The sequence below is a fragment of the Mesoplodon mirus genome (assembly GCF_964341445.2).
Source record: "Mesoplodon mirus genome assembly, chromosome: 15".
NCBI classification, from domain to species: Eukaryota; Metazoa; Chordata; class Mammalia; order Artiodactyla; family Ziphiidae; genus Mesoplodon; species Mesoplodon mirus.
The window spans coordinates 61,806,076-61,820,661 of record NC_138991.1 but is presented as its reverse complement, the minus strand read 5'-3'; the positions used below and the strand labels follow the sequence as shown (position 1 = coordinate 61,820,661).

At 52.8% G+C, this 14,586-nt stretch overlaps 1 protein-coding gene across 2 annotated transcripts in view; it reads right to left on the bottom strand.

Annotated features, from left to right (window-relative positions):
• The window catches only part of PPL (periplakin), a 44,710-nt gene that overhangs the window by 13,159 nt on the left and 16,965 nt on the right, over positions 1-14,586 (bottom strand). For both annotated transcript variants that reach the window (XM_082645486.1, XM_082645485.1), the window contains exons 2-9: positions 10,559-10,658; positions 5,687-5,841; positions 4,906-5,026; positions 4,186-4,311; positions 4,055-4,096; positions 2,483-2,644; positions 2,286-2,393; positions 1,254-1,349 (exon numbers count right to left, since the gene is read on the bottom strand). In XM_082645486.1, the coding sequence (XP_082501612.1) occupies positions 1,254-1,349; positions 2,286-2,393; positions 2,483-2,644; positions 4,055-4,096; positions 4,186-4,311; positions 4,906-5,026; positions 5,687-5,841; positions 10,559-10,658 (910 nt within the window). The remainder of the gene's footprint in view (positions 1-1,253; positions 1,350-2,285; positions 2,394-2,482; positions 2,645-4,054; positions 4,097-4,185; positions 4,312-4,905; positions 5,027-5,686; positions 5,842-10,558; positions 10,659-14,586) is intronic.

Here is a 14,586-nt window from a genome sequence, read left to right as displayed (position 1 = left end):
CCAGGGGGGCCCTGTCATGGACAGGACAGTGCTAGGACACCTGGGGCTAATCCTGGCTGTGACTTTAAAGTCACAGGTGGGGCTGGGCCTCCCACTCACCCTGAATCCATGGGCTCTGCCACCTGGGGACACCCACAACCCTCCCCAGCCCAGCTTCCTGGGGGGCTTCACAGGGAGAAACCAGGTCCCTTCCCACCAATCCATGCAATGCCACCCCTATGACATGTGTATACACCAGTAAGCTTAGGGTTCTTCTCTATTCCACTCTTCTCTTTGTGCTAGGGACACTCTGACTTATTCTAAGTCTTAGTACATGGAAGATAAGCCTCCCCACTTGGTTCTAGAAAACTTTCTTGCCCATTCTTCAGCCCATTAGCTCTGGAATCATTCATTGTCAGCTGTCCCCTGGGCTGCAGCTATGAACATGACTTTGGGATCCCTGTGAAGCTCATAGCCTAGAAGGGCTGACACTGAACCAGGAGTTAGTTACAATAGTATCATTTGAGTTCAAGTGTCCCCAAACCACCTACTCATAAGAATCATGTGCAGCTCTCTTGTTAAAAACACACATTCCTGTGGAAACAATGCAGCATCCATCAACAGGTGAATGGATAAACACAACGTGGTCCATGCATACAATGGAATATTATTCGGCCATGAAAAGGAATGAAGTTTCTGGTTCATGCTACAACATGATGAACCTTGAAAACATTATGTTCAGTGAAAGAGCCAGATACAAAAGGCCACATAGCATGTGATTCCACTTCTATGAAATATCTAAAATAGGCAAATCCAAAGAGACAGAAAGTAGATGAGAGGTTACCAGGGGTTGGAATGGGGAGTGATTGTCCACTGGGTATAGAATCCCTATTTGGGGTGATGAAAAAGTTTTGGAAAGACAGTGACAATGGTTGCACAACATTGTGAATGTAATGAATGCACTGGATTGTACACTTAAAAATGCCTAAAATGGCAAATTTCACATTAAATATATTTTACCAAAATTAAAACTCCACACACCTACTCCTGTGCCTACACTATCCTGGTGAGTCAGACTCTCCAGCCCCAGCCCCCAGGAAAGGCAGACAAAGGCCCAGCAAGCTTGGGGCACGCCCACATCATCAGAAGTGTAGGTACTGGGAGGCCTGGGCAGGCAGCCCTGCAAGGCTCCTGGAGGAAGTAGCACTGAGGCCATGAGTGAGCCCAGCAGGCACTGGGTGCTCCCACCAATGGGGCCCTGGGCTGGCAGGTACCTGGTGGTATTCTTCCATGTACTTCAGATGGCTCTCCTCACAGATGAGCAGGTTCAGGTACTCCTTCCAATCTGCATGCACAGCCTCCATGTGAGCCTGCCCGGAGAAAGGAGGCAGATTGCTGCTGACCAAGCACCGGGGACACGAAGGGAGGGACGGCAGGATTCCAGACCAGGAAAGGATAGAGGAGGGGGTAACTGGCCTCTGCGTGTGTGTGGCTCCCAGCCACCTCCTGCCCAGGGGTGGGAGGAGGAATGAGGGGAACGTGTTGAGGTGCCAAGCAGGGCTGCTGTGTATGGGTGCTCAGGTTGTACACTGCACAAGGGACAAGTAGGGGCTGTGTCTGCCCAGACAAAGTGGTGCTTTTAAAAAAATCTCACAAAGGTACTCCCCAAATTCAGGTCCACCAGAGCTCAGAATGTGACTTTATTTGGAAATAGGGTCTTTGCAGATATAATTGGTTAAGGATCTCAAGATGAAATCATTCTGGATTTAGGGTGGGCCTGAAATCCAATGACTGGTGTCCTCATAAGAAGAGGAGATGACACACAGGTGAGAAGGCCATGTGAAGACACAGAGGCAGATACAGGAGTGATGCAGCTCCAAACCAAGGAATGCCAAGGATTGCCAGCAACTACCAGAAGCAAGGAGAGATGAGGAAGGATTCTCCCCTAGAGACCTCAGAGGAAACAAGCCTGCCAAAACCTTGATTTTGAATTTCTGGCCTTCAGAACTATGAGAATAACTTTCCTTTGTTTAAAGCCACCAAGTTTGTGGTCATTTGTTACAGCAGCAATAGGAAACTAATACGGGCACCACATGGGGTTCAGAAGTCCAGGGACTGAGGGCAGGGCATCGAGATAATGAGAGGACGCAGGGTCAGACAGAGCAAGAGGAGGCAGCAAAATGGAGAGGCAGACAGATGGACACAAGACACCCACCTTGGGGCCTGCCTGAGTGTAGGCAGCCCAGAGCAGAGGCCACCCGGAGGGCAGCCTGGAGGAGGCGTCCCTTCCCGGGGCTCACGTGTACCTCAATGGAGTTCCTTCCGGGGTGCTTGGCGGCAAGTAGCTGGTCACCCTCGTTGTGCAGCTTGTTAATTCTCTCCTCTTTGGCCTCCAGGTTCCGGTTGATGAAATTCTGCAGCAGGGGCAGTGGAAGGGCTCATTGACCAGCCACTGTGCTCCTTCCCAGCCCCCTGGCCCGCACCCCCAGAGCCTAGTGCCCACCTCGTACTGGCGCCGGCGACTGGGGTAGTCGAGGTTGCAGTCACTCCAGTCGTACTGCATGCGGCTCTGGGCCTGCTGGTCCAGCCAGTACAGCTCATTGGTGCAGCGCTGCATGTAGTCCTGCAGTGAGCTCAGGTGCTGCTGCCGTGCCTGAGACTCCGCCTGTGGGCGGGCAAGGACAGGGCTGTGGCCTTGCTGGCAAGAGCCTCCCTCCACGCCTCCTGCTCCACTGCACTCCCTTGGATAAGTCACCTGACCCCCACCCCCACCCCAAAACCCCTTCATTCATTCAGCAAATGTTTTCTGAGAATCTACTAAGTGCTGGGCACTGCTCCAGGCCCTGTGGATACAGCAGTGAGCAAAACAGACAAAACCCTCACAGAATTGACATGTTTGTGGAACGTCAGTTTACTCGTCTGAAAAATGGGACTAACGACAGCACTGATCTCAAAGGGCACCAACCCTGGCATACAGTCGGTGCTCAATAAACATCAGCAGCTACACTTCCACTTTTTTCTTTAACATGTCATGGTGCTAGGGGGATCGTAGCAAACTACCACAGGGCAAGGAGGAGGGGAAGGAGGAGGGATGTCTGCATTCCACTCTGCAAATGAGAACAGTAGTGAACACATGTGTGGGGCCCACCACGTGCCAGGACTGTGCTAAGGACTTCTCCAACATCAACCCATGCAATCCTCAAAGCATCCTATGAGCCAGGGACTGGAAGTGACTGTTTTACAGATGAGGAAACTGAGGCTCCCAGAGGCTCAGCAGCTTGTGCTCAAGGTTTCCCCACCAAAAGGGGTGGAGGCAGCCCAGCTCCAGAGCCTCCTACTCGCTATACTATCACCGCCTCTGCATTCTCATGTCTGAGGCGTCTGTAACGTCCATAACGAGTGTCTGTAATGTCCACAACATTTATGCATCACTCATGCAGTTTTAAAAAGAAGACATTCTTGGGGCTTCCCTGGTGGCGCAGTGGTTGAGAGTCTGCCTGCCAATGCAGGGGTCACGGGTTCGAGCTCTGGTCTGGGAAGATCCCACATGCCGCAGAGCAGCTGGGCCCGTGAACCACAACTACTGAGCCTGCACGTCTGGAGCCTGTGCTCCGCAACGAGAGAGGCCGCGATAGTGAGAGGCCCGCGCACCGCGATGAAGAGTGGCCCCCTGCCACAACTAGAGAAAGCCCTCGCACAGAAACGAAGACCCAATGTAGCCAAAAATAAAAATTAATTAATTAATTAATTTTAAAAAAAGAAAATATTCTTTAAAGGTTTTGAAAAAGGAAATAGAAAAACTTCCGTTTATTAAGCACGTGGCATTGTATCTGGCACACAGTAGGTGCTCAATAAAGAATTAAGAAGCAAATAGTAAGATAACTGTATCCATGGGGTCTCTTGGGGTTTTCCACGAGCACAGGGCAAACAGGGGCGCCTCTCAGGTAGGGGCTCGGGGTACTGCCTCTTCCCACTTCATACCCCTCCGTCCTGTTTGAAGTGTTTACTGCACACACTTCTGTCCCCATCGCCTGGCTTCCCATCCCCTCCCATCCCGTTCCCGGGGGCGTCTCACCAGCAGTTTCTGGTACTTGGCCTGGAGTTCGCTGTTCTGCTCCTGAGGACAGAGCCGAGGGCACGGGTTAGGGCGGGAGTGCAGGTGGGAGCCCCTCCTCCCCGGGGCCCCCTCCACCCCTGTGCACATACCTTGCCCCCGTCCTTGGTCAGGTGGGGCCTGATGGCCTTGACTTCATTGTGGAAGATGTTGTGCTGCTCCACCTGGTGGTCCACCAGAGGCAGGTCCGACCCGAAGCTCTGGCTGCTCAGCTTGTCCTGGCCCGGCGGTAAGAGGGACAACACGCATGGGGGTGGGCCAGGGACTCAGGACTTGCAGCCCACCCAGTACCCCATACCCCAGGAGCCTCAGCTCTCCTCCTCATGGTGCCGGCCACGGAGTGAGTGAAGTGGCCCCAGAGGGATGCAGAGAGAGGCTGTCACATCCCATCTCATTTAATCTCACAGCAACCTCAGAGGCCCTCACGGTTACTGTTTCCATTTCACAGATGGGGAAACAGAGGCTCAGCCGGGGGAGTCACTTGCTTGGGGTCACCCAGTGCCCGGGCTTCTCCATGGTGGAGATGGGCTGGTGAGGGCACAGGAAGGGCAGTGGCCAGCCAGAAATCTGGCCACTGCCCCCAGCCTGCCAGGACTCCAACGGGCCCGGGAGGGTCCCAATCTCCACCACTTCTGCTGTGTGACCCTGAGCTAGGCACTGCACCTCTCTGAGCCTTGCTCATCTCATTGACACAAACATCAGGAAACACCGGGAACACAACTCCCTCCCTGGCAGGACTGTGGTGCCCGTTCAATGGTAGGGGTCCCCCCGGTCCACACACAGCCCCACCCCAGCTGAACCCCCGGCCATACCAGCTTTTCCTCCACGAGCGCTTCCCAGTTGACCTGCGGGTCCACCTCCTTCACTGCCAGGTTGTAGACCTGCTTGTGTTTCCCGCGGAGGTTGGTCACACGCTCCTTCAGCTGACAGATGCTAAGCGGGGAGAGTGGCCACCCTGGTTAGCGGGGCTGGTTGGCGGGTGCACTGCCCATGCCACGAGGTGGGGGCCTCCCACCCCAGCCCCTGGCCTCAGCTTTCTGCTCAGTGGCCTGGTAGGACAGGGTGACTGTGGCCTTGGGTCCAGGCAATCACTCCCACCCTGCTCCTGTCCACTTTCCTTCATTCTACCTTCCCCCACCAATGTTTCCTGAGAGCCCTACTGTGTGCCCAGAACCACAGGAGGTTCCAGAAGAAACAGGCAGATCTGCTGCTCTCTGGAGCCCACCATCCAGCAGGGCTACAGGGTGGTGGGGGCCGTGACAGTGAGAATGCTTTGTCCACATCTAAGCTGAGGCGAGAGCCAGGCGCTCGGGAAGCCAGCTGGGCATTAGGCAGGAGAGAATGTGTTCACAGGCTTGGAGGTCAGGGGGGTGGTCACACTCTGACCAGGACAGGAGACACCAGCGCTCCAAGCCTCAGTTTCCCCAACTGCAAAGTGGGTTGTCGTGAGGATAACATAAGGTGTTTGGCTCGTGCTGGCATCCAGTTAACCCTCAACAAACCCCAACTCGGGTTCCTGAATGCTGAGTGGCTGCAGCCCCCCTGCACTGGCCCCGAGCAGGTCCCTCAGGACCCGAAGCGGAGGGGACCTACTCCTCGGCGATCATGTCCCCCTGGGGGTGCTTCATGTGCTTGGCGATGGCCGCGTCCGCCTCCAGCACGTACAGCAGCTTCTCTGAGTCTGAAACCTTCTGCAGGGCCGAGTCCCGGTACGCCGGCTGCTGGCCCTCCTGCAGCCGGGCCAGGTCCTGTGAGAGTCACAAGGAAGGGGCGGGGAGAGAGAGTGGCAGGGACTCAGTGGGCACAGCTGGGATGGGAGGGACGGGAGGAGAGGGGCGAGCGATGGCCTCCCCCAGCCCTGCCCAGCCTCTGCTCAAGTGCCTGCTGTGGCCGGCTCGAGACACAGCTGTGCACAAAGAGACAGGGTCCCAGCCCAGGGGAGAGAAAGACCCCCAGAAAGGCAAGTCACAGATAAACCTCACAAAGGTGACTGCAAGTTCCTACAAGTTGGTGTTTACCAAGGAAACACAGAAGAGGTGGAACATGGGGGACCTGCTTGAGCTCTGGGGGTCAGTGAGGCCCCTCTGAGGTGGTGACACAGCCTAAGAAGGAAGGAAGAAAGAGAAGAGTGTTCTAGGCAGAGGCAATAGTCTGTGCAAAGGTCCTGTGGGAGAAAAGGATGGCTGTGATTGAGGCTGGAAGGAGGGACGGGGGAGGAAGTGGGAGACGGGGCCCCACCTATCCTTAAAGGCAATTCCTCCAGGGGCTCTGCAGGGAACAGGGTACAAGCGGGGAGCACAATCAGGGGTTGTGACAGGGCCCGGGTGAGAGCTGAGGGTGGCCCACGCTGGGGTGTCACCAGTGAAAGGGCGAGAATGAACAAAGTGGGTGGGCATCAGGGAGGTACAATTGATAAGTCGCTGATGAGTCCAGGGTCTCTGCTTATTTAGGGAAGAACAATGAACGGGCAGCGGGTACAGCAGGTTTCTGAACACGGTCCATTAATCCACTTAGTGGACTTTCAGGGAGCGTGGCTGGGCACTGTGCCAGGCCCGGGGGACCCCAGGCCCAGCGGGGATGAGTCAGAGACTGGACTGGGGGTCCAGAGACTGGACGGGGGTCACATGGGGGAACTCGCGAGGCCAGTCCCCTCCCCTCGCTGGGTCTCGGCATCCCCATCTCTGCAATGGGAGTAAGAGAAACCCCTGCTTCAGAAGAGGCATCCAAGTGACCCAAGGACTCTCCCTCGGCGGCGAGAAGGTGGGAGCACAGACGCGGGCTTATCAGGGACGAGCCTCGAAACCATGCAAGTGAGAGGAGCCGGACCCGGAAGGCCACGCTGCACGGGACTGATTTATGGGAACTGCCCGGAGTCGGCTAATCCACAGGCAGAAAGTAGATGAGTGGCTGCCAAGGGCTGGATGGGAGTGGGAATCTGCAGTCAGTGGACACAGGAGATCTTACGAAGGGATGAAAAAGTCCTGAAACCAACCTACAGAAATGACTGCACCACTTGGTGATGTTACTAGAAATCATTGCACTGTACGTTTAAACGGGGTGCATTTTTCTGATCTGTAAAACATGCCTCAATAAAGATGTTAAAAAAGAAAAAGGAAGAAATGACAAAAGGAAAAAGAAGTGAACAGAAGTGATGTGGTGCCTGGTACAGTGTCAAATGACTCAACTTCCTCTCGGAGGAAGAGAAGGTATCCAGCCCGTTCTTCCAGGTCTTTCCTGGGGTGGGAGGGCTGAGCAGCAAGTGGGCCCAGCGCCCTGAGGGGCTTGGGGGTGAGGTCCACGTGGCAGAAATCCAATGGCGCTGGGCCATCGCCCCACCATGGGTGGGTCTGGCGAGTTTAAAAGTTGCAACAAAATGTCATGGTTCTTGGCTTGGGTGGAATTTTATCAGCTCCACCATCACCAGCTGATCTGAAGCTCTGCTGGGCAGTTAGAGTGTCAAAGATTAATTTTGCAAAAGGAGAAAGTAAATTAATCATTTCCTAATTCACACAGGTGCAGGTGCTGTGTGGGAACGCAAGCCCTCTCCAGCCAAGACAAGAAAGAACATCTAGTGGAGAGATGCCAAGTGGGTGTTCGACAGTCAACAGTTGGACAAGACTGATCAATGGGAACAGAGGTCAGCACAGTGGTTACCTCTGGGGGATATTGATTGGGAAGGTCCCTTGGGACCTTTCGGGAAATGTCCTCTATCTTGACCTGAGTGATGGTTTCATGGGTACCTACTGATGCAAAAACTCACAAGGGTGAGCTCTTAAAATTTGGACACTTTCCATAGACAAGTTTTTTAAAGTAAAAAAAAAAAAAATCATAGGGACTGACATATCTTGTAAATGACACACACACTGATGGACAGATGAGGGATAAAGCAAATCCAGGAGATGTTACTGGTACAAATCCAGGAGATGTGGTGAGGATATGGATGTTCTCCAATTCTTCCAACTTTTCTGGCATTTAAAAATTGGGAGAGACACAAAAGGTCACATGCTGTATGGTTCTGTTTATATGAAATATCCAGGATAAGTATATCCAAAGAGACAGAAAGCAGATTAGTGGTTGTCAGGGGCTGTGGGGAGGGGGATGGGGAGTGACTGCTGACGGGCATGGAGTTTCCCTTTGGGGCGATGAAAGTGCCTTGGAACCAGATAGAGGCAGTGGTCGCACAACATCGTAAATGTACAAAATGCCACGGAATTGTACACTTTACGTGGTTAATTTTATCTTATGTGGATCTCACTTCCATAAAAAAATAGGAACGTTCAAGAGAACGTTTGGGTAGTAAAATCAATAATGATGTTTTCTTCCGAAAAAAGGAAGGAAGGAAGGAAGAGAAAAGACAGAAAGATTAGCCCATGCAGTCTTCAAAGCGTGGTTTCTTAAGTTTGTTCATTTGAATGAAAAGAAAATAGTTCAAAATTATCTCCCTAAAACATCCTTGTTACTTTGAGTCATTACTCTAAGCAAATACAATGAGCCAGCTGGATGCTATTCACACACACGCACACACACAAGAAAAGGTCACAGATACACCAGAAGGTTAATGGATGATCTTTCTCTCTGGTGGTGGAATTCTACGCCATCTTAATTTGCTTCGTTATACTTGTTTATCGGTCCTGAAATGTTTGTAACGAACACATATTACTTTTATTAGGAGGAAAAAGGACACACTCCAAAAAGCTGTTTTCATTTAGGAAAGCACACGCCACCACGGCAGTCACAGAGAGGGGCTGGGTACCAGGGCAAGGGCATGGCCAGAGGGAAGGATGCTGGCAGGGCCGGCTGAGGCTGGAAAGAAAGGTGGGAGGTGGAGGCAGGAAAGGAATGAGAGGGGAGGGGGGACCCTGGGGGAGGGGGAACCCTCTTGCCTTTCCTGCCCCACTCTCCCCATGCCCCCACTTCTCACCCCCCCAGCTGTGCCATCCCCAGCCCACCCCTGTCCCTCAGGTCTCAGGGGACTGGCCCTCAGGGGGGTGGATCCCTTGGCTCTCAGAGGAGTGGCAGCCACGTCTGGGCCTGGGGACAGCAGTGGGGCCGGCCAGACCTTGACCTCTCTCATGACCTGTCCACCCTCAGCCACCCACTCCTCTGGACCCGCCTCTTAGTCATGCCTGGAATGCAGATGAAATACAGATGCCCAATTAAATTCAAATTTCAGACAAACAATGGATAATTTTATAATATCCCAAGTAGTGCATGGGATATACTTACACACAAAAAAATTTTGTGTTCTAAAATTCAAACTTAACTGGATACCCTATATATATATATATATATATATATATATATATTTTTTTTTTTTTTTTTTTTTTTTTTTTTTTCGGTACGCAGGCCTCTCACTGTTGTGGCCTCTCCCGTTGCGGAGCACAGGCTCCGGACGCGCAAGCTCAGCGGCCATGGCTCACGGGCCCAGCCGCTCCGTGGCATGTGGGATCTTCCCGGACCGGGGCACGAACCCGTGTCCCCTGCATCGGCAGGCGGACTCTCAACCACTGCACCACCAGGGAAGCCCTACCCTATATTTTTATTTGCTAAGTCTGGCAAGCCCACCTGTGGGATGCCTCTGGCGTCAGCTCTGTCACTGACATAGTCCGCCCTGGCCCTCTCTGAACCTCAGTTTCTCCAGCTACAAAAAAACGTATAAACTCAACCGCACTGGGCTGTGGAGGGTTCAGAGAGGAGGGGGTCATCTTAGCAGCTCACAAGAGTGAGCACGGCTCCGGTGCGGCCCACGGTGCAGGATCCCCAGGAGAACCTTTGGGCTCAGGTCGGTTGTTATCCCCATGTTACAGGAGAGGAAACTGAGGCACAGAGAGGGAAAGTGATCTGCCCAGCCTGCATCTGAGTAGTGGCGAGGGTAGGAGAAGTAAGGCTGATGATGTCGACAATAATAGTGAACCCTGCACTGCAGCTGCATAATCTCATCAAATCCTTACAGCAGCCCGGCAGGTGGGGACAATCGCTCTTATCCGTTCAGAGGGAATCACATGAACAGAGAGGTACGGTGACTTGCTCAAGGTCACACAGTAAGTGGCAAAGCTGGGATCCTAACCAGAGCCTGGATCCTGAGTCTATGGTTCTCCTCCAGATGGGGCCCATAAGCTGCAGCAACTTAGTACCCGGGGTGGAGGAGCTGGTACTACCAGCAATAATGAAGTTCCTCTTCACTGCATCTCCACCTGGGCACTTTGACATCTGCGAATGGATCATTCTGTGTACCGGGCCGTTCTGTGCACTGTAGGGTGTATAGCAGCATCCCTGGACTCCACCACTAGATACCCGCCCACTGCACTTCCCAAGTTGTGACGGCTAAAAATGTCTCCAGATGTGACCACATGTCCCCTGGGGGCAGAATCACACCCAGGTGAGAACCACGGGGTCAGACAAGCCCCTGGTCCTGAGCAGGGCTGGTGGCACAGGGGGCACTGGGGTGGGAGATGGGGCACTCACGCTCTGCAGCTTGGCCTCCGTGTCCACGATGTTCCTCTCCACCTGGTCAGCATTCTTCTGCAGCTGCTCAATCAGCTCTGACAGCTCCTTGTTAGAGATGCTGCAGGCGGAAGAAGCGAGGTAGGCCGAGGGCCAGAGGGCAAGGGCCGGGTCCCCACCAGCACCCAGCCTCCCAGGCTGTCCCCAGCCCCAGGCTCGGAGCAGGAGCTGTCCAGTGAGCCTCAGATGGAGCTTGGCTGTCCCCCCAAGGGCAACGTCACTAAAGGCACAGAAAAGAGGCAGCACCTGGCAGGGAATCAGCCCTCGCTCTGGCCATCACTCTAACGTTTCTATTTTACCATGTTGGCAGAGCACACTTACCCTGTTTTTCTACATTTTCTACTGAGATGTAAAATTCACCCTGTTAAAGTGTATAATTCAGTGGTTTTTAGTGTATTCACAAGGTTGTATAACCATCATCACTATGTAGTTCCAGAATGTTTTCATCACCCCCAAAAAGAAACCCCGCATCCTTTAGTACTCACTCCTCACCATCCCGCCCTACAGCTCCTGGCAACCACGAATCCACTTTCTGTCTCTATGGATTTGCCTGTTCTGGACATTTCATAGAAATTGAATCATACAATACGAGCGAGGCCTTTCATGTCTAACTTCTTTCACTTAACAATATTTTTGAGGGTCATCCATGTTACAGCATGTGTCAGTGCTTCATTCCTTTTTATGGCTGCATAATACTCCACAGCTTGAATATCCCACATTTTACATATCCAGTCATCCACTGATAGACATTTGGGTTGTTTCCATCTTTTGGTCATTACGGATCAGGCTGCTATGAACATTCAGGCACAAGTTTTTGTGTAAGCAGCATTATTAAATACCTGATACTTTTAATCTGCTCACTCTTTATATTTAAATAAATTTACTAAAAAAGGGAACTTGCTCTTCCCATTGCAAACATAAAACCAGAAGTCCTTGCCATCAATGGAGGTAACCACCAAAATAAATTCCACGGAAATAAAAGGATGGCATTAAGCTCTAGCCAGACACTCGGCCGCCTGCACAGGTTGAAACTGAGCGTTGCCCTCACCTGCTTAAAAGCAGAGCTTGGCACATACTGCAGCCAAGTTAGAGCTGTGCTGGCACCAGGCTGAGACCTCCTGGGTGTTATCAGAGCATCTGAGAGAGACCTGAAATCAGAACGGCTTTCTCACTTGGTGTTTCTGTGTCTCCTCCTGTCACATCTGTCTGCCCCCCGAAATCACACCACAGACCACTCTGGCAAACACTACTGTGGGAGTGAAGACCTTGGCTTTGGACTCAGATGTGGGTTTTCACTGTGTGACTTGGCCAAGCTGCTGTCCCTCTCTGTGCCTCTGCTTCCCGCTGTCAGATGGACCTTTCCCAGTGGGGTGTTAGGGATGGGAGTGAGGTTATGCAGGCAAAGAGCTGGGTGCCCAATAAATCTCACAAAGGTTCAAAGGTTCATGATTATAGTCGTTAAGGAGCCTTACTGATCAAGCTCCAACTTTGTTTTCTTTAAACAAAGGAAGGAACAAAGGCCAGAGAAGGAAAGCAACTTCGTTAATGTCACACAGCCAGCCAGCCAGCTGGCCAGCAACAGTCAAGATTAGTACTTAGTCCTCTAATCTCCATCAAAGACCTTTTATACTGGCTCCACAGTGGGGCCTGAGAAGCTAAGCACCCAGAAGCAGCATTCTGCCCACACTCAAGCACTTACTGTGTGCCAGGCCCAGTAATGCACACAGGCACAGCTACCCCCAGACTGGTAGGAAATCAGCATTTATAGAAATAGTCACGAGACTGAGGCAGGCATGACCAGGCAAGCCTCCTGACCAGCTTGGTAGGAATGGGGATGGTCAGTGAAGGCTTCCTAGAGGAGGTGGTGGTGGCTGGGTTCTGAAGGATGAAGAGGAGTTGGGGTTTGTGGGCAGAAGGCTCCGATGAAGAGAGGCCATAAAAGAGGCAGGTCTTGGGTGTGTCCCTTGGGGTGGGCCAGGGCAGGGCTCTTGACCATCAAGCAGAGCGGGCAGCCAACTCTTCAGACTGGAATTCCTCAGATCAAGGCCTGGGACCCACCTGTTGTGGCACGAAACATTTAGATTCCCAGGCACTAACCCAGAGCCTCTGAATCTGGATCTCCAGAGCTGGACCCAGGAAGCTGTATTATTATTGCTGCTGTTTTTACAGGTTCCCCAGGGGACCCTGATACCCTCCAGGGTTTGAGGTCCAACACTGCAGGTACTGCTGGCATGGGGGGAAGCTGGAGGCGGGTGGAAACAGGCAAACAAACAGAAGCTACGAGTCTGTCCAACCATGTCCCAAACCTTGCCTGAGGGCCTGCTCTGTGCCAGGTCTGGACACACAGGAACTAGGGGGAAGAGGGGAGGGTCTTAGGGAATAAGACCCAGGCCACACCCTCTGCAAAGTCAACCGAGGAGGCAGCCTTTCCTAAAGTGGGGCCCCAGGAACCCCAGTCCTGTAAATCACTCCTGGAATGAAGGCTTTGTCAGTCTAGGCAGTTAGGAAAACCCAACTCCTCAATAAGTTCAGGAGCCAGTAAAGGCTCTGAGAAGTCCTGCAGTGGAGAAAGCTGGTATTCAGTGGAGCATCCAGGAAGGCTCAGAAGAGGGGACTGTGGGGCCTCCCTGGTGGCGCAGTGGTTGAGAGTCCGCCTGCCAATGCAGGGGATACGGGTTCGTGCCCTGGTCTGGGAGGATCCCATATGCCGCGGAGCGGCTGGGCCCGTGAGCCACGGCCGCTGGGCCTGCGCATCCGGAGCCTGTGCTCCGCAACGGGAGAGGCCACAACAGTGAGAGGCCCGAGAGGCCCGCATACCGCAAAAAGAAAAAAAAAAAAAAAAAAAAAAGAAGAGGGGACTGTGGGTGGAGGATCTGGGTAAGGAGGGATAAGGCTGCCAGGTCATGGGCTGACCCCCACTGCCCCCCCACCCTGGCTGGGCGGAGCACATGGGGAATGCGAGCACTTCTGCCCTCAGCCCTACCCCAGCCACTGACCCCAGCCTGGCCTCAGCACTCAGACATGTTGAGTCTCAACCCATTATTTAACCCATGACAGTTGGGGCCACCACTGGGAACCTGCAGTGTAGGTTAGGTGGGGGCCTCATCCCTGTCAAGTCCAACACAGCTCCACCTCAGGGCATGGGGCCAGCTCTCAACCAGCCCCTTCACTGACTGGGGCAGGTTCGAGGAAAGTGCCTCCTGGACCCCCACCCTGGCCAGCCCATTACTCCAGCTGAAGCCCAGCACTGGAAGGGGACACAGGGTGGGGGTGGGGGGGACAGCCAGCCCCAGGGACCTGGTGCTCCTGGTGGAGAACAAAGGACAGCTCAGTGGGAGCTGTGGTCAGACCGGCATGGGTTCCATAGTCCTATTGGACCACTTACTGCTTGGACCATCCCAGGTAAGCACCTTACCCTCGAGGCGCCTCAGTCTCTCCATCTGTTGACTGGGGATGACCACAGAGTCACCGTGGTAATTGGACACTTAGTGCACACGCTTCACCAAACATCAGACACGTTCACAGCATCCTCACCTTAAGCCCCTGGGGGAGGTTTGTGTGCCCCTTTACAGGTGAGGAAACCAGCAATTTTACTTGATAGATATCAAGAGAAATGAAAACATAGGTCCACACAAAAACTTGTACACAAATGTTCATAGCAGCACTATTTACAATAGGCAGAAAGTGGAAATAACACAAATGTTCAACTAATGAATAGATAAATGAAATGCAGAATATCCATACAATGGAATACAGCTCAGCCAAAAAAGGAATGAAACGCTAATACAGGCTACAGTATGGAGAAACCTGGAAACCATTAGGCTAAGTGAAAGAAGCCAGATACAAACAGTCACAAAAGGTCCACTTATATGAAATGTCTAGAATAGCTAGATTCCTCGAAGCAGAAGGTAGATTAGTAGTCGCGAGGGGCTGGGATGGGGAGGAAGAAGGGGAGCAAGTGCTGGAGGGTGTGGGTTTCCTTTCAAGGT